This window comes from Phalacrocorax carbo, chromosome 2 (assembly GCF_963921805.1).
Source record: "Phalacrocorax carbo chromosome 2, bPhaCar2.1, whole genome shotgun sequence".
Classification (NCBI taxonomy): Eukaryota; Metazoa; Chordata; class Aves; order Suliformes; family Phalacrocoracidae; genus Phalacrocorax; species Phalacrocorax carbo.
Genome location: NC_087514.1, coordinates 32592117 through 32619619, shown reverse-complemented (window position 1 = coordinate 32619619; position 27503 = coordinate 32592117). Strand labels below are relative to the sequence as shown.

The 27503-nt window shown below is 39.5% G+C and overlaps 1 protein-coding gene across 1 annotated transcript in view; it reads right to left on the bottom strand.

Moving 5' to 3' along the window:
* The window catches only part of MRPS28 (mitochondrial ribosomal protein S28), an 83887-nt gene that overhangs the window by 42629 nt on the left and 13755 nt on the right, over positions 1–27503 (bottom strand). Inside the window, exon 2 of the mRNA XM_064442504.1 lies at positions 20795–20976. Coding sequence (XP_064298574.1) covers positions 20795–20976 — 182 coding nt within the window. The remainder of the gene's footprint in view (positions 1–20794; positions 20977–27503) is intronic.

Here is a 27503-nt window from a genome sequence, read left to right as displayed (position 1 = left end):
TGAGGCTGACTCGCATTGATTGTAATCTATATTTTCTTGTTCCAAAACCCTGTTTAACCACTGCATCCTGCCCATACATGGAAATCTTCCCTAATGAAAAGCAATATAAGTCACAATGTGACTGAGAGATGAACTAAGTTAATTTCATTCTAGTAACTGGGGGTGGGGGGAGAATCTTAACTTGAGTATGAGAAATGTCTCCATGCAATAAAACCAATAGGAAAAACCAAACTGTTTAAACTTTTAAAGAGTTACAAAACCAGAAAATTTAGTTGAGTGGGCAACTGCCCTCATATTACGGAGTATAACAAGACATTCATAATAGAGGCTTTGATTACTTTGGGGCAATAAATTTGGATTTTACACAGTCTAAATGAGGTAATTTGTAATCCAACCCCACTTCTTTGCTCTTACATTTGCCCCCATGGCAGGAAAAAGAGAGCTGTCTTCCAGAGCCATTACTGATCTGAACTTGTTTGCAGAGTTTTCCTTTTCTGAAGTGAAATTCTCTGCTTTAGACAGTATGTTAACAACTAAAATATCTGATCCTCCCTACAGCCATGTTTATGTAAAGCAACATCTGAGCTCTTGATTTTGACACATTCAGAAAACTACACATTATGTGACATGCTCATAATGTTGTCTCAGTATTTGATAATATTGTACATTTTTACACCAAAATAAATAAGCTACCTAGTGGGCTTTAAATTAATTAAGTTAGCAAAAATAATTTCAAAAGTTTTGTGCTATTCCAGTTTTATGTCGCACTTTTTTTTAAATCTGAAAAAATGTTTATAATGAACATTCAGTTGTTTGTTTTGGGAGCTCACAGAACCATGAATCCTTTCCCACAGGCTGTACAAAGACAAATCCTGAAGGGAGCAGTGGTGACAGGTTAGCCTTCATTTATAGGTATTGTCCATTCCCACGCTTAACTGCTGTATTTTCTTTATAGCTGTAACCCACAGACGCTATGTATCAGAAAAGAGCTGTCCCACACTGTGCTACTGGAACATTACTTCCAGTATTCAAAGGGTATACCCTCAAATATATTTTTAGAAAGGTTATTTCAGTTTCCATAAAGTTCTTTTGAACTCACAGGGGCAATGCTTGCCAAGCATACTGTTGTTTTTACACATAGGTTATGATATCCTGGGGCCCTTTGTTGCAACAAGCCAACTAATTTCTGTTAGAAACCTTTTTCTTTTTTTTTTGACTCACACTTCATTTGCCTCCTAAGAAAGGTACACGAACTATACCTGTATTCAGGCAGTATGGCTACATACGTGTCATATAAAAATTGCATATATATGCATCATATTTAGGGTTGACTTTGCCAGTAAGTATACCAGTTTCAGAAAGAATATTATTCATTTCCAACGCATAAAGAGAGATACCGATCAATAGATAATACTGTTGCACTGTGAACAGTCTCACATAGGCTAACTCAAACTGAAATAGAAGAGATATTCAAACTTAATCATAACCTAATCCAATACATAAACAAATCTTTTCAAAAAGATCAAGCAGAATTCTTTGTGAAATGTATAATAAATTACTGTTAGTTTTCCATTTGATACCTGCTGCTACTGTGAAAGATATAGGAAAAATTTCTAAGTGTTGATCAGAGACATCTTGTTTCCCATTTAATAGTAAGCATTTCCAGGACTACCATCTCTAAGAAAGAGAAAACTCTCATTATTCATTTCAACTGAAATTCTTTATGCTTATTTTCCTGTTTTTACCTCTGCAAGCTCCCACTGCTTCAAGAAAATTAATTAGATCAACTAAGTCACCATGAATTTTTCATTCTGGGAAAAGCTAGGAGCCTACACCGAATTTGTTCTCTGCGAAGAGCAGGCAGGATGTTGAGTACACATACTGCATGTGCAGGTAATCAGTTTTAAGTGCATATCCGAGAAGTCTATATTCTCTGCTATCTCACTTTGTCTAGAACTGTAAGTAGTTTGTCTATAATGCCCTGTTTGCTGAAGCATGAAACTAAGCTACATATACCATGCAAGCTTTCCCCCTGATTACATTGATTTTACCACCTTAATGCTCCAAACCACTGAGCATGTAATTATTTCTACAACTAGTTTTCAATCTTCCTTTCATTATACAGCGCCACCTTCCAAACATACAAGAATGCTGCAGTGGTTAATAGCTATTTCAGTAAGTCGGGTGACATATCTAAGGACAAGAGGTCATCATTGCCTCTTTGAAAAATGTATTTTTATAACTCCTGAATTACTTAAAGAGACACTCAGAATTACAACTGAGAGATCACAGGATGCACATTGCATCAAAACTGGAGCACCCAAGGTAAGTTTGCTCAAGTTTTACTTATTAGGTAAGTCAGGGCTAAAAAACAATTTAGCCAGGAGGGTTCTTGATCTCTACTAGGAATTTTCATTTCAAGTTCTTCCTGACTTTTCATATTTTGCATGCAACAGGTTCTTAGTTATAGACTTAAAGTATTTCAAAGAGTGTAAAGCATTTACAGATTTGTGTAGGGTAAGTCTTCAGACTCATTTATCTTCTCTACAGATAACACAGCTGAGGAGAACATTGTTTTAGACAGTTGAGTCCTTTAGATAAATATTATTTTTTGGTATTCCCTTCACAGTAGAAGAAACAGTGGGTAATGAAGAAGAAATACTCTGTTTTGAATCTTTTCTTTTAAGCAGAGAAATGGGCAAATGGTTTAGGAGACAGAGCTACATAGGTGAGAAACAACAAATTCCTAAGACTGACTAGTGTTTTTATGAAGTTAATAAATCTACTAGGGAGTGCACAAATAGAATTTTCTGCATATTTGGAAAAATTTGTCTTGACACACAGGCAGCCAAGAGACCATACATATCCTAGAAGGGTCCCTAAGGGAATTTATTCCTTCCTACAGCAATAAGTGTCAAAGAACCACAGAACCAGATAATTGTGAAGGTGTAATTTAACTGTGTTTTGCTGGTCTTTCCTTACTGTCCTCTGCCTGAAAAAGATGCTAATGCCAACATATTTTTGGATACATTTGAAATATGTTTGGTTTGGGCTTTTTTACCCTTGCTTCTTGCATAACAGAGTCAGCAAGTTCTATAGAGGCCTGTAAGGAGTAGAAAAAGGTAGAAGTAAAAAAAAACCAAACTAACCCACAGATAAAGAGAAACAGCTAATTACATAACGGATGCCTGTACAAGACAATCTAAGAGATCCACAGGTTCCCTTGAGTCTCAGCAGACCAGCTCTTCTCCCTCCCTGCTGCACGAGCGAATAGCCAGCCCTCTGCTCTGGAACCTCTGGAACAGTGGACGTGCCTTCGCAGAAGAAAGTTTCACACTTTCAGCAATTACAGTCCTCCCATAACTATGAAGGATTATGTGTGTGTGTGTATATATATATTTGCGACAACATGTAGTACCTACTCTCCCTGTTGCATTACACTCCACATGCAACAGCTCTTCAGTAGAACTGGCTCCTAAGGAACAGCACTGGGATGCAAATGCAAGAAGCAGCTAACCATTTATTCCTGCAAGAGATCCCTTAAAGCAGGGATTTATCAGCAGGCTGCACTCCCCTCCTGCCCTGCAGCCAGGGCTGCCCAGCACTGAGCGCTCTCCCAACTTTCAGGTGCCACGAAGTCACCCAGAGCCATGTAACCCTCTCTCAATTTCCACAGTGGTTGTTGCCTACCCCATCACTGAAAGTTGCACTGGACAGAAAAGCACGCTCTTTTAATAATTATGTATGTTATGTAGAGACCTCTTCGCTCCAAGCAGAAGGGGGAGCAGAGGGGGATGAGAGAGAGGATGTGTCAGACTAATTTACATCCAAATACTATGCCTCAGTTCCAAAGTACATTAAAAGAAAAAGCAGTTGCTCTAAAATAATTTATGGCCAGCAACGTTTTATTACCCTTGTACACTTACCACTAAGTTTTGAAATGCTGGCCTATTGATAATGAAGGCTTGTTATCTGGAAATCCTGGCAACCCAGACTCCAGGGATGAGAGCCATTTTAAGCCGCTTGGTTTAGAAAATAAAAAATAAGATTGCTCAATGTGGTAGCTGCTCGCAGAGCTGTTCTGCACCGCCTTTCTGCAAGTCAGGATGACAAAAGTCTTTGCAGCTTCTCCTGATCTAAAACCACTAAATAACTGGATCTAGAGCCCAGCCAAGCCCGCAGCTATGGGAAAAATCTGATGCCTAAGGTAGCAGAAATACCCAAGCAACTGTGCTTGGACTTATTTCTGCCTACATGGATAAAGTATCCACCTTGTTGACCTGTCAGTCTCACTAATCCACCCTCTATTTTCAGTTAATATCATTAAAGTTCAGCGCTTGAGAGCCTGGAGGGAGAGGCAAGCACCCCATCCCCTTTTTCCACGGGGCGGTAACCAGATGTCAATGGCCGCAGCTGTGACTACATAATTACCTGTTTGCATGAACGCGGACCACAGTTTAGATTTAATAGGTCAGACGACAATGCAGAAAAACGCATTTAGCCCACGATTACCCCTTTTCAAACATTCTCTCGCTCGCAACTTCGACCCTGGGAACATTGCGGGCACAGACTCGGGTCAATAAGAAACATTGGCCGGCACAATGGGGCTGGCCTCAAACAGCGCTGTTGACAGACACCGGCACAAAGGCGGTGAATAGAGTCCCCCTCAGTTCTCACACAGAGCGAAGAATGAGTCAGTGTACTGCCGCTTTGGTGCTCTGTTTGTACAGTGTATACAGCTTTTGTCCCTCGCCACTGTTCACCGCTCAATGGGGGCTAAAGAGCCGAGGAAGTGAAGGCGGAAGAATGGCTCTGCACTCGCCCGGGCAGCCAGCGGCAGGTCCCCCTGCACAGGACAGCTCCGGCGGGAAGCCCGGAGTCACTGGTCACGCAGCTCCCACCACCGCACAGCACTGGCGCTTCTTGCTTCCGACCTTGGGTGAAGCCTGCGCATGATGCCGCTGCTGCGGAGACAGCATGGTCGTTTTAAGTAACATATTTTATCTCCTTCAAACCCAAAACCACAGTAACACCCCCTCCCCTTCCCTCCCACCATGACCCAATTCACAGCTGCAACTTCAACCAAGAAGAAAAAGTAAGCATGGGATATGGAATTGCAAGAGCCCTACGTCCCTTCAAAAGGTACATCAAAGACAATAACAACATAGGCTGTCATTTAAAATCCCTACTGCAAAGACTTTTAAAGGAACTGAGAAGAGTAACAAAAGACAACCATAGCTATGCATCTGCATTTCACGCAAAACATTTATATTGTGCAAATAAAGGGTCAGGGAAAATTTATCATATACCTAATATCACATATGCACCTGTGCATTACCTATTAGCAGAAGAAAAAAACCACTTCATATAGATTACTGCTATTTTTCAAATAATTATTTTTGCCAACTTTCCGTTTATAGAAGCCATACTTCTTTACAATAGCATCCTTATAAATACCTCTAAGAAACAAAAGTAGCCCTCTGGCACGAAGTCAAAACTTCACCTGCTTCGTATACTAGAGTATAAAAGGAAATATGCACAATTTATTCTAAGGAGTGAAGTCTTTGATTGCAAAATGTATTTGGACTTTGGTATGATTAGCGTGAAGCTTCAGGTATAAGAGAGTTAGCAATTGCTCTTTAACTCATGCAGACCATAATACAGATAAAGTCATATATGATTAAGTCTGAGTGAAAGAACTGCTTAACCTGTTTTAAGACTGTGAATTGCTTAAAAAAGGGAAGAAGAAAGAAAATGCATTTTAAGTTAAACAAATCTCTGGATTCCAATGAGCGGAACACAAGGAATATTGTTACCACTAATAGCCAAGATAGTATTAGCATGCTTCCTACTGCTCTTTCAAGTTTATTTTTTTAGCTCAAAATACTGGAATGCTGTTATTACATTAACTAAATATAGAAGAAAGCCCCAAAATATTAAAAAAACAATGTGTCTAATGCCAGAAGAAAAAAATAAATCCCTCAAATGGTAAGTTTCATTATGTGTGAGCTAGTCATGAAGATTTTGGGAGTCTGAAGCCATGACTTTCACTCTTGGCAAACAAGTTGTGAGCAAGTAACCTGAAAGATAGGTGAAGACCATCACCTTACTCTGAGATACTTTATTTTAAAACAGCACAAGAATTTCTACTTTTTATATTTACATATGGCCTTACTCAAATAAAGCAGGCCTTCCTGCTTTCAACACTAGCTGTAAGACATACGGCCGCACTTGAGTATACTGGCACTGGGTACGTAAAGTAGGCAAACATTTGTACGAATGCCAAAGGATGCCTGCAAGCCTGCCACTGATCTGATCAATCACAATCCTGAACAGAGTTTTAGTTCACTTTAGAGGAAGAAAATCCTCACCTTTCAATTACTATTAGGGTTATTACATTCCTTGCCACAGGAATACTCATTGACTGAGGCTGGCCACCAAAGCTGGAAGAATTAACACCTAACACTTTTTTTTTTTTTTTAAATAATGGACAGGAAATTCTCATCAGAGAAAGACCTTCCAAGTTTGCCCTATGATGAGAAGAAGAAAACAGAGAAAAAAAAAACAAACCTCTGCTCCACCAATTCTTTCAACAGAGTGATTCTAAATCACTACAAAACTCTGGGGGTTTTTTTAAGCTTAAATCACTACTTCACAGATTAAACCTAGCCTAACCTACTCCAGCCATACATTATTCCTTTCCACTGGCTTACTATAATTTAGTTTTAGCTAAATGCACCGCTGGTGTGTACACCAGGCCAAAGCATACCGAACTCTTACTACATCTTGCAGAAGCAGAGAAATATTTCACAAATCTTCACATTACAGCAAGGTGTGATTCAAGTCACCAAAAGACCCAGAAAAGGATGCTGTATTCACTGCCACGCATCACCGCTGCTCTGCATGCCCCCCAGGCTGGCAGCAGTGTCAGCACTGCCTCCAGCCCAGCAGAGGATCACAGTTTGTTTACCGAGCTCTGTCTGGAGGAAGCAGAGTGCATTTCAGTCTCATCTCCAGCAGCCCTGTCAAGCCAGCTGCCAAAAACAGTCTTGAAAGGCTTCAGAGGGAGCAAAACCTAGTACTTAGGTGGTAAGTGTACTGGTCTGGCACCGGGCACCCAAAGATGAGTGAGGGGGATCAAGCACTACCCAACCTGAAAGATTAAAACACTTTCAGGTAACTTCAAATGGATAAAGTCATAGGAAAAGAAGTAACTGAACTCCTTAAGTGGAGGACAGATTAGCAATCAATTTATAATTAGCACTAAGATTACGATCTCTACCTGAATACCTTGAATACCTGAACTTTATGAGTACAAATTGCAAATAAATTAAACCTGTATTCTACTACATTTCCTTACCAGGTATGGAAAAGACCTAAAAAGTTTGAATGGGATTTCATGTTGTAGATTATAGTTTAAATACTTCAATTTTAAAAATTAACGCTCCATTACTTCCACAAGATTTCAGAAGCATTAAACATACACCTTTGCACTTCTATAAAGACATGCTTTATATAGGTTTATACCAACTGTGAAACTGGTTCAGAAGATCTAATTGGCTTTGGAAGAGCCCACTAACTACTATGAAAATAAAGAACGTGAGATTTCACAGAGAACAAGCAAGCAATCCTTCATTCTCTCTAATAAAATGATTAATCAAAGAAAAATTGCTTAAGCCCTTTTCCTCTTACCCTACTAAAGCACAGTCACTAAACACTAATAAGTGGTAGGCATTTTTCATTGTATCCAATGGTTATTTCCCTGCCTTAGAGTCGTATCTCAATTTCTCGGTTAAGTGGGTACATGCTCACACAGTGCAACCACATTATGTGCACTTTTCCATGTGATCAGAGCCTGCCAAGTCTCAAAGCAGTTCATTTAAAATATAGCGTCAATGTTTTTCAGAACAATTCCTTCAGGATTTGGAGGACTGGAGGGGTGTTATTATTTCTCGCCCAAGCTGGGTGGCTGGATTTTGAGTTCTTTAGATAAAAAATAAATTGTTGTAAAATGCTAAGATGAGAAAATAGAAAATTTGCCTCCCTTGACAGCTATCAGAAAAAGTAAAAAGCTTTGTTTTTGTAAAGAAAAAAAATGCTCCATGTTGACTATCATCATACTTCATATTTCATTGTCCATAAATCATGGTAATGTTCAGCAAGTTCACAAAGCAACAGACATTTGCATCCCTGCTTGGCTGCTATCATGCCTAAAATGCTGACAGAGCCGTGGCAGCAGTGACCACACACAGACTCCAAAATTTATTAAGGCAAGTTTTAACAGCTACTGAATACTCTTAGAAGAGTAACAGTTTTTTTTTTTCCCCTTTTTGTCTTTTAAATATATGAGTCTTTACTTACACTGCATTTCTTCCAGTACAACAACACCTGCCTAGGATTCTAAATTTTAAATCTTGAAAATATAAGAATCAGGCAAGCAAATACAGTAGCAGGGACTGCATTGTCAGATGGTCCTTACTCAGTAAGGGCAATCACATACAACCTATGTGTTGCTTTAGTTCTTCTATTGGCCCTGCTTCTTCCTCCAAAACATTTGATACAAAAAGTATACTCAATTTCTATTCCTACCCTAGCTCCACACAAGCACATTTGGAAAACGGAGGCAGGAGGACTGTGTTGTTTTTGTTAGTGTATTAGCAAGCAGAAAAGGAAAGAAAATTACTCTTAAATAATAGACATGCAAGAAAATTACTTATTTTTGCCTCAGAACATCCATTTTTTCTTTTTATTCAGATATGCTGAGCTGCCTAATAATAGCAAAGAAGCTGAATCTCCTGTACAGCTCAGAAACACTCGGCCTTCAAAGGCTTACCTTGCTTTGTAGGAATTTACCTGTTTTTGTGCCCTGGTTGGATAACGGCATCTAAATAGGCTGACAAGGACTAACAGAAAGCATCAGAGGAAGAAAAGCATCTGTCAGGGGTTTGGTGCGTAGGAGTAACAGAATTAATTTTACTGGTCTTTTGGGCCTGTTCCAAGTGGCAGTCAACACCCACTCCTCCCTCTGAGGAACCATCCCTCTGTGCGGACAGTTGACTGTAAATACAAAAGCCTGACTAAATCATCAATGGCCACCACCTTCAGTCAGGCAGACAGATCTTCTATCAAGTTATCATCTTAGGATCACAGGAGAGCAGAGGTTGGAAAACACCTCTGGAAGCCACCTGAACCAAAACCCCTGCTCAAAGCAGGGTCCCCCACTACCATGTCCAGACAGCTTTTAAGTATCTCGAAGGACAGAGAGTCCACAACCCCTCTGAGCAACCTGTACCAGTGCTTGGTCACCCTCACAGTGCAAAAGTGTTTCCTAATGCTCAGAGGGAACCTCCTGTGTCTCAGTTTGTGCCCATTGGCTCCGGTCCTGTCACTGGGCACCACTGGAAAGAGCCTGGCTCTGTCCTCTTTGCCCCCTCCCTTCAGGTATTTCTACACATTGACAGGATCTCTCCTGAGCCTTCTCTCCTCCAGACTGAACAGTCCCAGCTCTCTCAGCCTTTCCTCACTGGAGAGATGCTCCAGTCCCTTCAGCATCTTAGAGGCCCTTTACTGGACTGTCTCTTGAGCTGGGAAGCCCAAAACTGGACGCAGTACTCCAGATCTGGCCTCACCAAGGCTGAGTGGAGGGACAGAATCACCTCCCCTCACCTGCTGGCAATGCTTTGAAGTCCTGGCTGCATTAGACATTCACCTTCTTTGTCAGAAGAGCACACCGCTGGCCCATGTTCAACTTGGTGTCCACCAGGACCCCCAGGGCCTTTCCTGCCAAGCTGTTTTCCAGCCAGATGGCCCCAGCATGCACTGGTGCCTGCTGTTGCTCCTCCCCAGGGGAAGGACTTTGCACTTCTCTTTGTTGAACTTCACGAGGTTCCTGTCAGCCCATTTCTCCAGCCTGTCAAGGTCCCTCTGGATGACAGCACAACCACCCTGTGTAAAAACAATTCCTCTGAGTTTGTACTCTATGCAAACTTGTTGAGGGTACGCTCTGTCCTATCACTGAGGTTATTAATGAGCATCTTAAACAGGACTAGACCCAGTATTGACCCCTGGGGTACACTGCTAGTTACTAACCTCCAGCCTGAATAATCTTAACATGATATAGCAGACTGAGAAGAATTATCAGTGAAATAATTCTGCGCAACATCTCTAGCTTTGCTAACATTAACGACATTGTCATATCTTTCTGACATTTGGTGTCTTAAAGTCTTGCTTCTTGCAGCTATACTGTTACACAGGAAGTTGTACACAGTTGCCTTTAAAAAAAAAAGTTGGTTTATTTAAAAATTCCTGTTCTGCCAAGTTAAAAAAAAGTGATTTGAACCCAAAGACTGAAGAACCCAAAAAGAAATAAAACAAAAAATAAAAACAACTTTAATATCATGATTTGTGGGAGGCTTGACTCATGCCTTCTGAAGAGCTCAAGGTTGATATATTACCTGTAGAGTGTTTCCCTAGCTGTATTAATTCCCTCCTCAGACTCACAGAAACTATTCCAGAGGGAGTAATAATTACCACTCCATGGTTATACGATAGCATTAATTTTCCCCAGTAAGATCTATGTTATATGAAGACTCACAATTCACGTTTGGCCTAAACCATCATTAATTCAGTTTCTCAACCTAGAAACTAAATAGCTTCTGTCTTTGGGCAAGTCTACACCTCTCAGTGGATTGCCACGCGGAGCCCATGAGCTAGTTTAGACCAAGTTGGCTCCCAAACTGAAATCAAAGGCCACAACAGTGCAGCACTGCAGCTCAACTCATTACACTGAGGGTTTAGCACACAGTTACACCCAACCTAATAAAGCAGTTATGCTGCTTTGGTAACCTGGACTGTTTTTTCACCTAGCCCTTACCTCTGTTACAGTATCAGGTCAAACTGAACAGACTTTAAGCCAGAAACATCTGCACCTTGCTCTGCTGTGCAGTTTATAAAGCACAGTTCCCTGAAAAGTACCAGACACCTATGTAACTGGCATGTCCCTACCTCATCTGCTGTCAGCCAGAGTCAGTGAGACATGTTGGAAAGCATTAGGGTTTTCACTAAAAATAAAAATCTTCTGCATCTGGACAGCTGAGATTCCTAGAGCCTTTTCTAGCTATTCAGGTAATTAATTATACTTTACTCGAAATATTTAAGTGAGAGAGCTCTTCCCCACATGTAAACCATAAGGCTTTCTCTAAAGCATGGGGGAGGGAAAATTATTCCAAATATGCTCTATACAGAGACTCAAGTGATTTTTCTCAATCAATTTAGAAACAAATACAAAAAAAACCCCCAATTTTAATTATTCTGCAAAGTCATGAGTTTATAATTCTAGTTTCTACAGTTCTTGACACCCAATACCTGATTTAGGGGAAAAAAAGGGAATTAACCTACCTCATCTTCTACAGACAACACTCAAACCTTCCAATGCAGTAATAAGTTTCTCAAGTCCTTTTTTTTCGTGTATGCGTGCACGTCCACATATGAGAAGTGTGGCTTAATGAGTATTTACAGACTTTGACACTGCCAAAAAAGCTCCAGGCCACCTATGGACTGCTTTCTTCTCCCAAGAGGTTTTATACAGCATGTTCCATCTCCCATATATCATGATGCCATGGCAAGACAGAGCTGGCAAAAAATTTTCACCAGTAAATGCTACCAGTTTTGTGGGGTTCTCCTCCAAAGGCCGTCAAATTTCATAACTCTGCTACTTTAAACTAACGACAGAAGTGAAAACAAAGATGAAAAAGCAATTGCAGGCTTGCATGCATTGCTGTGGCCGTAATCCTAGGTCTATGCTGCATACTCCATACCAAATGCTGCACGGGGTGCCTCATTAATACAGATTAATTGTATTTCTGAAAAACAACACCTGTCCCATGGTATTATTACATTCACTAAACTCTAAAGTATCTGTATGTGATGAAGAATTTACAGTATAGTCCAAAAAATGTTTACATACTCTGGGCTCCAGGAACTCTGGAAGCAGAGTCTTGTGTACTACAGAACCACACAAAGCCAACACCTCCATTTGCGGTTGAAAATAACCACTGAAGAACGATATACAGTGGGTGGCAAAAACAGTCACAATTGTAAAGTAACCAAACAAATAATAAGCTATGTCCATAGGGGATAAAAATGCTATAATTTCCAAAATGCACGCTGCTATAAATAAGTTAGAGGTTATTTGCTGAAGCACACAGATTAAGTTTGCAATCACACAGTTATTCTGCATGCCTGTTTGAAAAAAGAGAGCTGAAATTGTTCAACAGCAGACAGAGTGGCACCGCGTGCATTGTTTGGGCTCGGAGCAATGGCGAATTGCACTATATGGAAGCTTTGTAGAAAAGAGAGTTCATGCCACCTCCTTGAATTTAGCCCTCTTCAACATAAACAATAAGGCTTCCTTTTTAAGTTGCAATGTTGGTATGTGGGAACGGGACAACAAGATCAGTCCTGCTTACCATTTCTCCCTGGAATTTGGGCAAAGTTTAAGACCAAAGGCTGACCAGAGTGCCAAAACCAAAGTTTGTTGATGACTAGTGCAAACCACCTTGGTCCTCAGAGAATTTCAACATGACATTCTGGTAATTTTCATCACAGAAGGAGACTGGTTTTCACAGTGTGGAGACCAGCTGTCTGGTTATGCTTTCCATAAAAGATACAAACTGGAAGAGATTCAGGGAAGTGCGTGTGTACGCTGTTTTATACTTCAGTAAATTTGACCAGGTCATAATTATTCAACAATTCAAAAATAATACAGTTTAATCTTTCAAAATGCAGAGGAATTTTGCCCTCCAATAAGTAGGTGCTTACCTGGTAGGCAGGACAACTTAGAAGCGAAAGAGGGTGAGGAAGGAGCAGGGAAGTACGAAGATTGCTTTGATTTCAGATAGCTATTTAGTATTACAAATGTATTAGTCAGCGACATGGCACTGACAGACGTAAATCATTTGAAGTTACAGGCACAAACGAAATCATTGTCATATAAACTTACCAGATTCTCTGAGATTGCTTACTTATGCCACTACCTTTTCTTTTGGATAGGCAAGAAATAATTTTCCAACAAATCAAAAAAATTGAGAGCCAATGAAAAAAGAATAGAGCAAATTTTGTGTGAAAGGCCAGGTATGTGTTCATGTTGAGTGAGAAAGATTATGTTAATAGGTGTTTTAGTAAGTTATGTCATTTCTGCTTTATACATAAATGAGCAAAAATTATTTATAAAACTCTCCTAAGGCATTATTAGAGGGTACATATCACATACCGCTGCAATACAGTCACCTCTAAAAGATGGTGACTGCTTGAAAACATATAACAAAACTACAAATTCTAACAGTTCTGTGGGAAAACACTGGTAAAAAGGTGAGAATTTGTAAGTTAAAAAGGCTTACTAACTTATATAATACTGAATATAATAATATAAAACTGTAATTATAAATGTAACTACATTTCTTTATATTTGAAATATATATTAGCAATCAGTATTGGAAAAAAAATAGTACAGAGAACAACCCCAGAAGGGGTACAAAGAGTTAACAACAGAGCACATGAATGAGGCAATGGCAACAAAAGGTGATGGAAGGAAGGAAGATAGTGTATTCCCTGTAAGAGACCGGTCATACATTTTCTCCATCTTCTTATAAAAGTTTCTCTACAGTGTAGTTACTACTAGAAAGACTTGTGAGAAAAAGACTGATCTGTTGGGGTTGAAAACTGCAACAGGAGGGAAGCAGAGAAGGAGGAAACCACTGATCTAATGCCGATGAGCTACCAGCAACAGCTTGAACATGTAAACAGAAAGAGAAAATGGTGCTGGTATAGTTGCTGTATTCATTCTCCTCACTTACCAAAGGTGGGAGTTAAAAAAACCATTTCCCTCAGCAGACCTTGAGCCTTTTCTAAGCAAGACTACACCACAGAAACCAAAAGCAATTTTGCACACCAACCCAGCATAGTGTGCATTTTATCAGTACCTTCAACATGAATTAATAATTTAAAAAAAAATTACTAGGTTTCTACAGTCTCCTTCATATGACCTGTTTTTTCTGCATCTGCACAAGTTTGAAAATTGTACTTGCAAAAGCATCATTTGCTGTATCACTTGTACTGCTGGTTAGCAATTTCCTTCTTTCCCCTCAAGAATTACCATTACAGATAGATGCTATTTTGCTGGCAACAGACAGTAAAAAGGAAGTAGACCACTGTAAAAACAAACACATAGAACTAAAATCAGCATTACTACAGCAAGAAATAATTTCCTTTATATACCACATTAATTACCTTTTTTTTTTTTTAGCAGTAATAGTTCCGTCAACATTCTACGTTTGACATGAAGGCTATAGGATGTGCCAGGCTGCCAGAACAGCACCACTCCAGTCAGCAGCAGTACAGGACAGGGAAGAAATACATATTCTGAGGAAAACCTCATGAAGTCTCTCCACTGCCACCAAATCTGTATCCTATGGGTGACCCATACTGCTACTCAGAGACTTTGATCCCAGTTAGTCACAGACTCCAGGTTAAGCCTGAATTTGATGACTGTGATACCCCTGGCAACACAAGAGCAAAGACCCCAGGAAAGGAAGCAGGGTGCTGGGTCTCTCTATTGGGCCAGCCTCCTGCCAGTTGTCTAGTCTTTATTTACCTTTAAAGGAAAGAGTTAGAAAGGTTCTGTCTTCAGCATAAACCTTTCCATAGTAGTCTTGCACATTAGATACACAACAGTCAGGGAAACTAGGGTTCAGCACGCAAAGAGTGAATTTACCACACATTGCCATCTTCCCAAGTATCTCTGCCGCACACCGAGATCGAGGTAGCTTACTTGGTGCTTTGTGTGAGGTAGCTCATTCTGGATGAAAGATGCACTAATTGCTCAAGAAACATATTCACATGGCATCAAAATGGAGTAGTTAACTCCAAACTCTCCCTCCAGCTTAATGTGCTATGACTTTGTTTAATGCACAAACTGGAACTAAACCAAATGGTGTCTTCTTGAAATCCTTCCCCCTGCAGAGCATCTCTCTCTATGCACCTATTTTTTTTCCCCATAAATTGATATTTTTAACCTTACAGTATCTCTTAAATAGTTTCACCTATCACTGTTAACTTAAACTCAAGACTGTCTTAACAAACTGGATGTGCTAGAAAACAGCCAGCCTTATTCACATTACCTAGCCTAAAAAGATACATTATTTTTAATTGGATTCCATCCTGCCCTTATCTATAAAATATTTTTAAAATAGAACAAAAAGAGAAGAATTTAAAATGCTTCCCCAAAAAAATCCGCCCTGGCAACCATTCAAACAGTGTAAATATTTTGATACAATTTACAGAAACAGCATTAGGTAATGTTTTATGATGCTCATTAAGCTGTCATGTTCTAAATCACAACCAGCATCAAATGATTTCTTCCCTTCTCTACTATTTAAGTTCAGCAAATATGCACTGTATAAAAGGTGTCAAGTAAAATCGCCACAGGATATACTGGAAATCCCTGCACCAGCTGCATACTCAAACATAAAGGAAGTGTCTTTCTGATCCTACAGCCTGATAATACTGGAGTTGCTGGAGGGTTACAGCAGCCTTTGAAAGTAGAGCTTCATTACACTGGCATGGAGACGTGCAGTTTAATCCCCTTTGGAAGCTGGTCCCTCAATCCTACATTTCAGAAAACTGCTGAAAGCCGCTGTGCTTTTGATGGGAATTGGTCATTAACAGTACAGGTGCAGACCGTGCAATGGGCAGTGTCAGCACAACCCCTTCCCCCGTCCTCTGGTTCTTAGGAATTCTGTCTGATAATGGCAGAAGCAGGTTGTAACAACACCTTTTTGCCACGGATTAAGTTGTTGCTTATTTGGAGATTTAAGACAAATGCTTTCCTCCTTAGGACTTCATTTCCTCTGCATGTTAAAAGACAGAAAAAAAACCCGCCACTTCGTATAGCTGTAAAGTTACTTCACCGTTACTTTCCCATAGACCCTTTCTCATTTGTATAAACTCTGGATGCTTTACAGAATTGCTGGCATAAAACACAAATGTAATACAGAATTTAAGTCAAAGTGTATCAAGAAACTTGTTTTTACTTGTTACAGTACATATTAAATAAGTACAGTACATTAAATAAGACCTTGAAATCATAAGGGTAATAAATACTCCTGTCACATTAAATAAATCCCAAATTACAAAATGCTGTTGATATTTATAACCAAATACATCCTTGCCTTACCTCAGTGACATTTCACCAACAATATCTTTGGTCTCTAACTAAGCTGATGCATGCTCCCATTCTCAATACCATAAATGCTGATAATTAAATATATTTTCTGCAATCCTATGAAACAGCTTTCCCAAAGAGCATAAGAAGAAGGAAAACAGTCAGCAAAACCTAAAATAATATAGCTAGCAGGTTGTTCAAATGCTTTTTCAATTTAGATTTTGTATCATAGCTGTTCTAAGGTTTCTTTTACTTAATAGTTTGTGGTGTTTGGTTTGGTTTGGTTTTGGTTACTTTTTTTTTTTTTTTAAGGTTGAAGTTTACTTTAGAAGAACTGATGGAAAAAAATATATTTACGTAGCTACATCAAAATTCCCAATTGAGGGACACTTCTTTTTTGTAGTTGCTCTTTTACCCAAGGACAGTCTTGAAGGTGGAATTCTTTCTTATGGCCACATGGTGGTAGCACCACAAGGTCTTTCATTTGGACATCCCAAGAAACCGTAACTTTTAGCATCAGGACTGAGCAGTGCAAGAGAACAAGCTTTAAAGACAAGAACCTCTTGTAGGATTTTTGTTTCTCTTCAAATAACTTCAGGCACTTTCAAAAAGCAAAGGAATTACGTAAGAAAAAGAAAACTGTGTTGTAGTATCATGGAAATAGTTGAGTTCTGGTGAGAAAAAAGCCAAATGACCAAGGAAATATCAAAAGCACATGTCCTCATGGAGATACCTCCCTACATAAATGGCAAGAAAGAGGGTTTTTCCCTTTAAAGATGATAAACTAATATTTTGGAGGAGTTGCCAAATACCTGAAAAGACAATACAGTAAACCCAAAGATCAGCATCAGAATACGAGAATAGAAGAGCCATGATGTCAAGACTGACTTTATAAATCTGGTATCATGAATTTCTGTGTCTGAAGATTAAACCTGGTGGTTCTGTCCTGAAATGATGGCCTTCATGAAATCATGTTATCTGTCAATTAAAATGCCCGGTCCTCTCCTTGGCACAAGCAATAAACATTTTGCAAACAAAACAGTAAACCGTTATACTGATTACATGCACATACAATACGGTGACAAAGTCACTTTTATCAGCAAGTGAATTAACAGAAATAACAGTAACAAAGTCTTATTGCAACCACCAACGTAAGCTGGTGCAGATCTACATACACACTGCAAATTCTACCCAGTTACTTTCAAGCTTTGGTAGAAGATTCACTAGCACTAGTTTGACCTTTATTCTGGTTACTACCTTCCAAAGAAAAGTCAGTTTCCGCTGAAAGACTCTAAGCCTTCACACCTACTAAGAGGTCAGTGTATGAAAAGATTGTATTTGTTTTGATAAGGCAAACTTTACCTCAAAAATCAATGAGCTGCTCTCTTTACTATGTAAGCAGATCAAAGCAATTGTACAAGCAAAGGCATAAGTCTTCCCACTGTTTTTTATAAGCACGGAGATCCAAACTCAGCAGCACCTGAATGCTACTGGTGACACATGCAGCTTGCTAAGATTGTAGTTTTCCATGTTTATTTTTCATTCCACAAGTACTTTGCAAATTTTGTGTTACAAATCCCAGTTAGAAATGAACTGGTACAACTACATTATATGACACAGCACCTTATGACAAGCTATAAGGTGAACAACAGAAAAAAAGATTGCCCGTGACTGCAATTTTCTGTAAATCCAGGTAAATTTTAGAAGTTCCAATTCCAGAAACACAATGAATTGGAAAAAGGTGGCAAGACTTATCTAAAATATTTATTTTCTTACACAGATATTTTTATTTAGAGGATTAGGCCCATATAGCATTTAAACACTTATGAAGTCACAGACAAATTTAGGTTCCTGGACTGAACTGAGGAGAAAGGGGATTTGAATCAGTCACCTATACCTCTAAGTCCATTAGACATAAAGTATCGATACTACTACTTCCACTGCCACTACATCCTCAATCTTCTAAATCCTGTCTGTATCATTTTGTGAACTACCGCCTTTAGTTCCAAATTTTATTTCATTAAAAATGCCCAGGCTGTTAATTTCTCTCTCTCCACTCCCACTCAAAAGCAGTGAGAGCGAAGTATAAACACGCCTTATGTGGATCTGCTTGTTTTTATCATTATAACAGGCAGCCAAAAATATAACTAGTCTAGATCCTCTCAGCCCCAGGCTTATACTCCCAGCATTCAATGGACAACTGACTCACACCGAAGCATCTGCTCCAACAACAGTTTCCTTAGGCCCCATTTCCCACTGTACCACTGCAACGGGCACTGGAAGAAAAGACGTCAAGCATTAGGAGGAAGATGAGAGCAGGGAAGGAGTAGAAAGACACTTGTCTGCCTGTAAGCTTCTTTAGAAAGACTTATTTCACTACTTTTCCCCAATTTATCTTGCCACCCAAGTATTCCTGAGCACCATGACAAAATGCGATATTAACACCACACAAGGAAATAGCAAGCAGTGGGCTCAGCATTCACAAGGTGAATGAAAGGCAGTTAAGGATTTGAAGACAATGCACAAAGTTGCCTGCTCCCCAAAACTGGGAGGAAGCACACAAGCAGACGTGGCACACGGTAAAAGGTGCTGCACTGCAAGGAAGGGAGGGGCACAAGTGCATGGAGCGCTGCTATGAACCATGCAAAGAGACAGTTGAGAGCTATGGCTCAGAATGAGAGAGGAGACCAACAAAGACAGTGTCACGGTGGATGCCTGCTATGGGCTGTCTGATCAGGGAGTGGATGAAGCCTCATTCAAACAACCAGAAGCCACCTCATGATTGCAGGCTTTGATTCTCACCAGTGACTTCAAATGTCCAGATGTCTGCTCAAGCAGAAAAAAACATGGAGGAGAGCAAGCAATCCAGAGTGAGGGCCTTGGTGACACTTTTTTTGCCAAAGGTGTCAGCCCAACTAGGGCAGGTCTTCTGCTGGACACGTTACTCATGGGCAGGGAAGAACCATTTGGGAATGCAGTAGCTTACGGCAGCCTCAGCTGCTCCGAGCACCAGTGATGTAGCTTAAACGCTGAAGGAAAGTGAGAAAGGGTAGTGGCAGAAGAGAGATCTGGGCTTCAGGACTGTAGACTTGGGTTCATTCAGGGCAGATAAGAAGTTGTCCTGACATGAAAAGGTGCCCAGAAGAGGCCATTGATCTATAAGAACAAACTCCTTAATGCTCTAGAAAGGTCTTCCCTGATACACAAAAGTCAAGCAGACCTGGCAGAAGGCTAGCTCAGCTGAACAGGGAGCTTCAGTCTGAACTCTACCACAAAACCAAAATGAATACTCATAGATTCAGATGAATATAGAAACACTCCTCAGGCATGCAAGAACAGGCTTGGGAAAGGCAAAGCTCATCTCAATTTAGAATTAGCAAAAGACACAAAGAGCCACACAGGCTTTACCACTACAGCAGCAGCAAAAACTAGGAAAAGCTTTGCCTGCTGCCAAATGTGACAGGCACAAAGGACTCTGTTTATCCTGTGCCATCAATCATATTTGCTTTGAAAGTCACAGACCTATCAAAAAAACGGAAGTTGAGTATACAAATGCTGATAAAATACTATCACAAACTTTCACACAAAGGTGTGATTATTTCTGTTAAATCTTCTAAAAAAAACTCCAACTATTTCACAACTGTTTATCACAGGAATCATATTTAATGGTTTAGACACAGTGATCTTGCAGATTAACAAAGAGGCTTCTCCTCTCTCAAGGAAAAAAAGAGGGAAACAGATGGACTAAAATATTCTGAAGTTATGAATTAAAAAACATGGTATTTTGCCTACATATTAAAAACTAAGTGTTAAAGCAACCTAGAGACAAATTAAATAGACAAGGTATTTTGAATAATACATATCCATAAGGTGCTAAAGACAGTTTAGAAAGCTTATAAATGCAATTTTCACTAGAATTCTTTGCTTGCTTACCTTTTAGCTCTAATTACTGCATTCCCCAGCACAACTGTTCTAGTTCCACCACAGTTGTTCTAGTTCAGGACATACAGTGAAACTTGCCACCAGAATCTATATAAAATCAACTTCTGCAATATGGAATATTTGACCACATTCGCACTGATCATCTATTATGAAATGTATTATCACAAATAACGTGTAAACACCCCAGTACATCACCTCATACATATGTATTCAGCACAGATATTTCCTAAGGAAGCTTACAATTTACATGGCATTGAAGTCCCACGTTCGCAAAACTCCCAAGTACTTCAATAAATAGTGCTTGTTTTAACAACTTGGATAATAAAAATTTCCCCTTTCCTCAGTGGCAAAACACGCAGTAATTTCATTTGGTCATTGTAAGCTGGAATAATGCAGATACCAATAATGCAAAATTGCAAAGGAATCTCCATTCAAGACACTGCTGTCTGAGCTATGCAGATCTGTTTGTGATCATATTTCCATTCTGCACAATATGTTAGCTTCCATAGTTTAAACCACAAAATTCATACAAACTATCCAAGCTCAGTCCAGAAGACGGTCAAGACCCAGCAGCTAAGCATTTCAGTATGTCGTTCACATATGTTAATTGCTTACCGTGAGTTTATTACTTACTTTCCATCTACTTCTGGTCTTTTGCACACGCAGTGAAACTTGCCACCAAAATCTATATAAAGATCATCACCTACAACATGGAATATTTGACCAATGGCAATTTTATCTTTGGCAGGTCCCATCTGAATTAAAGGAGAGCGTCTCAACATGGATGCAAAGGATTCCGATTTCTCTGAAGGAACCTACAGATAAATAAATAGTAAAAAAAATGTTCACAAAACATACTATCTGAAGGAGGAATTAAATTAAACTTGTAATACACAAAAAGGCTTTATCCACTAAATTACAAGTAAGGATTTCATGTGTCCAGTGCATTTCTGGTAAGACTTCTAAAGAGAGATCTCGTACGTTTCTCCAACCCCAAAACATTTTGCACATTAAAGATAAAGCTTTCATTGAGTCACACAAAACCATAACACTTTGCATCTCCTGCAAACATCTGCCAGTTCTACTATTGGCTAGGTAAATTGATTTAAAAATTCGTTCTCAATATCAGGAGATACTCCTGCAAAGAACGTCTCATCTCTTTGTTATCTCCTTGGTGAAAATCAAAACAGAATTAGTACCTTGAGCTATTCACGCAACCATTTAATAATGAATAATACTTAAATCATTAAAGAACAAAACCATTTTGCCAAAGCAGCAAAAGTAGAAAGCATGCATAGGCCAGATCAAACACATTAAAAACACTTGAATCATCACTGCTCTCATTTTTCACTCTACAATATCAAAGTAAATATTTTAATTCAGTAACTAAATAAACAAAATGCCAGTTTCTTCCTAGAGACCTTTGGGAAAATGGGAAAACATAAATCTTCCTGCTCTTCAGAGACATGTCTGTTTTGTGATCTGAGAGAGTTGACTGTCACAGGCTTCCATCATATGCTAGGTGAAAATACCCAGCTATATCAAAGTGAGACTCATTCTCACATAGGCCTTCTCTGATCTACTAAATTTGACCACTTTTTAAAGATTACTGCCTTTGAAATACAATTAGTAAGAGAAGCCTTCTTGCCAGTAACAAATGAAAGGGAAGATGCATTTTGGATGCATCCTGTTTTCAGCTGGGGTAGAGTTAATTTTCTTTCAAGTAGCTGGTACAATGCTGTGGTTTGGATTTAGTATGAGAACAATGTTGATACACAGGTGTTTTAGTTGTTGCTAAGTCTTCCTTACACTAGTCAAGGACTTTTCCAGCTCCCCATGCTCTGCCAGGTGCACAAGAAGCTGGGAGGGCACACAGCCAGGACAGCTGACCCCAACTGGCCAAAGGGATATCCCACACCATATGGTGTCATGTTCAGTATATAAACTGGGGCGGGGGCAGGATTTGGGGACTGGCAGTGTCAGTTGGCAGGTGGTAAACAGTTGCATCACTTGGGTATGTTCCCTGGGTTTCACCTCTCTCTCTTCCTCTTGTTGTTTTCATTTTCATTACATCCTCCTCCTCCTCATCATCATTATTATCTTTTATTATTAAACTGTTCTTATCTCAATCCATGAGTTTTCTTGCTTTTGCTCTTCTGATTCTCTCCCCCATCCCACAGGGGTGGGGGAAGCGAGCAAGTGGCTGTGTGGGGCTTAGTTGCTGACTGGGGCTGAACCACGGCAGGAACCAATACGTACCTGAAAAGACTGAAAGTGAATCTAAATAAATCACTTTATAGATGGATAAATAGGTTGACAAAAAGAGAGCCTATTAATTTTCCCCCACATTTGGCAGTAATTGACTGATATAATAATGACTTCATGCAAGATTCCAGACTATTTTAAAAGCCAGCAGAAGAACTATCTGAACAAAATAAGAAAGCAATTTAAAGTTTAAAGATCTGTTGGCTTCAACAACACACTTTCCCACTGACTACTTCAACAGGATGCTAAAAATCCATCTATATTTTATGTGAGCAGAGAATAATACCATCATTTTCCACTTGTACATTTGGAAACTTTTATTCCTGGGGAAGTCAAAACAAGAGCAAGTTTTGAATTCCAGCTCTGCTGGAAGGTACAAACACCATGGGTTGTTCTGAGATTACTTAGCCTCAGGATTTATAAGCTACAGATCTGACACCTGCTAAATTTGCTGCTTCAGGAACAAGAACTGTTAAATGTAGCAACCCAAGGATAAGGGCTGAACAAAGTACAACACACGCACACATGCATACACACACACACCACAAAAAGAAAGCGGCTGGTGATGGTGAACCACAAACAGAGCAGTAGGATTTCATACAGGAAAGCTAATATCAGATAAGGGTCCAAACATAGGATTGTTTGAATTTCACAGTGCAGTCTACATTCAAATATATGAAAATTAATTGCACAGGATGCATTTGTAAGTGCTCCGAGAATAAATGCAAAATAGTGGAAGCAATGAGAGGAAGTATTTAAATGAAATTTATCATATGAATTGAGGGGGCGGCAGCAATCTAGATGCAACTTTAAATCAACGTATAAGCTGTAAGCTAAAAGTACACATTTCAAAATTAACTTCCCCTCAGAATGACTCCATCTGGGCAGGAGATTATAAAGCAGTCCTCATATTGAAACGCCAAAACCTGTTTTAAGAGAAATGGAGGTAAAACAAACTGCAAAATTCAGTGGTCTTCCACTGACTTTCTCACTATGAACTCACTAGAGTTTGCAGAATCACCCAGTTGCCTTGGAATTCAACTGCTTGCCTCTGCAAAGTAACAAACACTTTTCCATCATCCCGCATACTTATAAACACTGTTTTCAAAGATAATACATCTCATCGTAAGTTATACCTTGACACTAACACCAAGTTACAGCAGGTCAAATACAACAAAACTCCACGGTCAACTGCTCTATGGATAGAGTTGATCGTTCAGTCCCTGCTTCCTTAACCAGTGTTATCCCATTTCTCCATCTTCCACTCCTGACCTAATTTGATTTGTCTAAGGACGATGCCAATGAAAACAATCATCCAGGAAGTGAGATTTTCAGTGGACATTCACTCTCTCAGATGGAGCAGCTGAGTGCTTCATATGGAAACAACTTTGCCAAGTAAGAGTTAACATTATCAAGGGGGGAAGCCTGCAGGGACTTAAGAAATACACATAATGTAAATACAGAGGGGCAGCATATGTGATACTGAAGAGATCGACACAAGCACAGTATCATCAACTGGCAGAGATGCTGGCTTTTCAGAAATTGGTGTTTTGGAATAGATCATCCTTCCAAGTACTTTACCTGCCCCATCTACGAGACTGAACATCTGACAGAAATCTTTGTGGCGTCTTCCAAAAAACCTGTTAAGTCTTCTTAATTTAGGACACAGGCCTGTAAGTGTTTAAGCCAACCAAGCTGGCACTGTCATGACTCATCCGGCCCTCTCCACTCCCTCCCAGAGAGGGAACTCCTGCCCCCTTATGCCACCACTGAAACTTCCCCCAACCTGGAGTAAGCCTGGTTCAGGAATGTAACAAAACAACAGCTATTTACTTTGTTGTAAGGAATGTTTTCTGTTGGTCTAGTTTCCAAAGGGCCAAGTGAGTATCGGGATGAACAAATCAGAGTGTGAGAGTGCCCACAGACAAGGGCAACGGTAAGAACATGGAGCAGCACAGAAACTCAGGATGATAAGGATGACTATCACTTCACCCAAGAATATTTTCAGTTATCCTTCATAGCAAGCCAAACTAATAAGAAAATTGGTCTGGGGTGGGGCGGGGGAATAAACCCACAAAGAAAGGCAGATGTTATCATTTGTAGGTTAACGCATATATACTCCACAGCTAAGTTCAGGTCTCAGGTAAAGAGCAGCTTTGTTTTCATATTTCAGCAGGATGTAAGGAAGTCCACCTATGGTTTGGATTAGTTTAATGAACGCTAGTGGTATCAGGCGCTACACTAGATGATCCATTTCCAACAACTGAACTGCCTTTTCTTACATGTAGATCATCTGGAAAAAGCCTGAGCTAGCAGAGAGGATTGAGAGAACTGAGTTTGGTTTAAAGAAGATTTTCCTAAATTATCTAGAAAGATGGCATTAGTAATGGCCATTGAACAGAGTGAGCAACACAGAGCTTTTTTTAAGCAATAATACAATTCACAGAAAATTCCTTCATCGCTTGGTAATCACACCCATTAAACGGCATTCACCTCATTCTTGTTGCCTTCACACGATGGCACACAATTAGGCTCTCTACCCTAAAAAACCTTGTTTGTGAAGTTTTTATCTCCTCGTCATGAAGATGGGCACACTAACTTCCTATGGATTTCCTGTTTTTAACACCTAAAAATGGTCCATTCTAGTTAATAATATCCCTCTCCTTTATCATCCTGGCCAGAAAAAAAATACAGATACAAGATTCTCCCATGTGCAAACTTGCCTGTGAAATAATCTCCATACATGACACACAAGTGCTATCTTTACACACTGACAGATGTGCTCATTCCTTACTAGAACAGAGATTAAACTCACTAAGATACAGATGCCAACGTAAAAAGAAATCCTTGGTCATTCTTCATTGTGAACAGTTTTCCAAGATGCCACTGGGAATCTGTTTGAATTCTATCACAGGTCTACAAGTCTACAGCATTCTCCATTCTGCTCCCTGGAAAGGAACTTCTCAAGGGCACAAATATCTAATTTACATATAGGAGAATCCTCAGGAGACTCCATTGGTTACTGCCATCAAGGATTCTTTTCTGGACAGTCTAGAAACAGAGTGAGCTAAAATACAGTATTTTCTCCAGTTTTCTGCATAACCTAAAGGATATTCCATTAAACAGTAATTTATCTCAAGCATTTAAAGAGATTTAACGACTTTTTGAGTACTTTTGTCCAAAATTTCTAAATCTCCTGAACTGGATTCCCCACAGTAGCACTACAGAAAAACAGTAAGACAGAAGGTAACAGGGAAACATACTTTATTAAGCCCTCTACTTTTCTGACTCTCAAGGAACACTGGCCATGCAATTATGATAGATAATGCATCAATTACACATCAAGTTGCAAAAGTGGTGAATATTACAAAATTCGGAAGCACAAAGGGCACATTCTTTTAAAGTACCTGAAGTAGAAAGGCTTTTTTCCTTCCTCCTCCTTAAATGCCTAACCTGTCTGATTTTTCCTCTAATTTCTAGGTTTTAAAGCTTCTCACAAATACTTGGATGCCTTTCACTTTCTGTGCATATAGTTCAACAAAAAACCAGTAGCTCTTTCAGTAACAGAACACTCTGCAAGATGATATATATTAACCAGAGACTGGACAAAGTCATAGATTTAAACCGTAGTAAGATCCAAACGAAAGTAACTCCAATGGAGGGAAGTAACATACTGTTTCTGGAGCAAAGCCTATGACTATACAAACAGGGTGGTCCTATCCCACCCACTGAGCAATATGTCTTTAAAACCCTAGCTCCATCTTTTATGTTTGCTTGCAAAGGCAAGTAGCATGCGTGCTGGAATGTGAGAGATATGGATGAAACCTGGAAAAGTGAGATGGGAGATTGGTAATCAGACTGCTGCAATCAATGGGTGAATGACATATTAACATCAAGCAGCATGCAAAGAACGCAGCCCTCCGTAACTATCGAATTTGTTTTCCTCAGCACTGTCCTCCGTAGCTAGAAAGATTCTTCTGTCCAAAGTTAGTTACACAAAACAACAAAATGGGAAAACTGGTTTGCAATAAAAAGTTAGTACGATGCCACAATAGCTAAAGGCCCCACAGCTTGGAGATACTCAAAACTTGACTGGAAAAGGCCCTGAGCAACCTGAACCAAGTTTGTCTTGCTTGGAGCATGGGGTCTGGACAGATGACCTCCTGAGATCACTTTGAACATGTATTATTTTCTTTAGGAAAGAGAGAAGACTGTGAGACTGTTATAAAGAATATTAAAACGAAACCCAATACATTAAGCTACTTTCTAACAAAGTATATATTGATAAGGCACTTACTTTAACCAGCAACCTAAAAAAATTTTGCTGTCTACTAGCCCACCGGACCTTATTTTCCATATGCTGTGACTACTAAAAGTGTACACCGTTGCTTAGATATAAACCTAAATCCCAGGAAGTTTTAAAAAGTTGTCATAGGCATTACTAGGGTAACAGATCATAGTGATTCATGCAGTTCATTTACCAAATTCCTCTCTAGTGTACTTTTACTATTTTTTAATTGAATGCAACAAGGTCCATTTAAGTCAAAACTCCACTGTGCAGAATATCACCTTAAAGGCAACAGGACCAACTCAGACAACATACTGCAAAACCTGACGCCCAGCAGTTAACGGCCTTCCATTCAGAAGCAGCATATTGCCAAGTGAGAGTTCTCCTAAATTAATAAAGGAATAAGCATCAAGCTTTGTTTTCACCACCACGGTTTCCCTCCACACTGAAGTTCTTCCAGGAGACAAGGGTGAAGACTCAGGAGGGGCACTGAGAGGACTGATATATGACTACAGTGACTGAAATTTCAACGTACAAGCATACAAGCAATTACAGCGCCAAGTAATTTCACTGGGTGCCTCCTTCTTTTTATACATTAAACTATTTGGTCTAATGCTGATGACTATTAAGAAGTTCAATATATCTTATTCTGGTCTCAGAATATATTCACTCCAATTTTACACCTCATGGCTTTAACTCATCTCAGACAAAGATGTACAGCTTTCAGTTTCCCCTTGACCAAGTAAGTTCAAGTACCTTGTATACATCTAGCTTTGAGCATGTTCACAA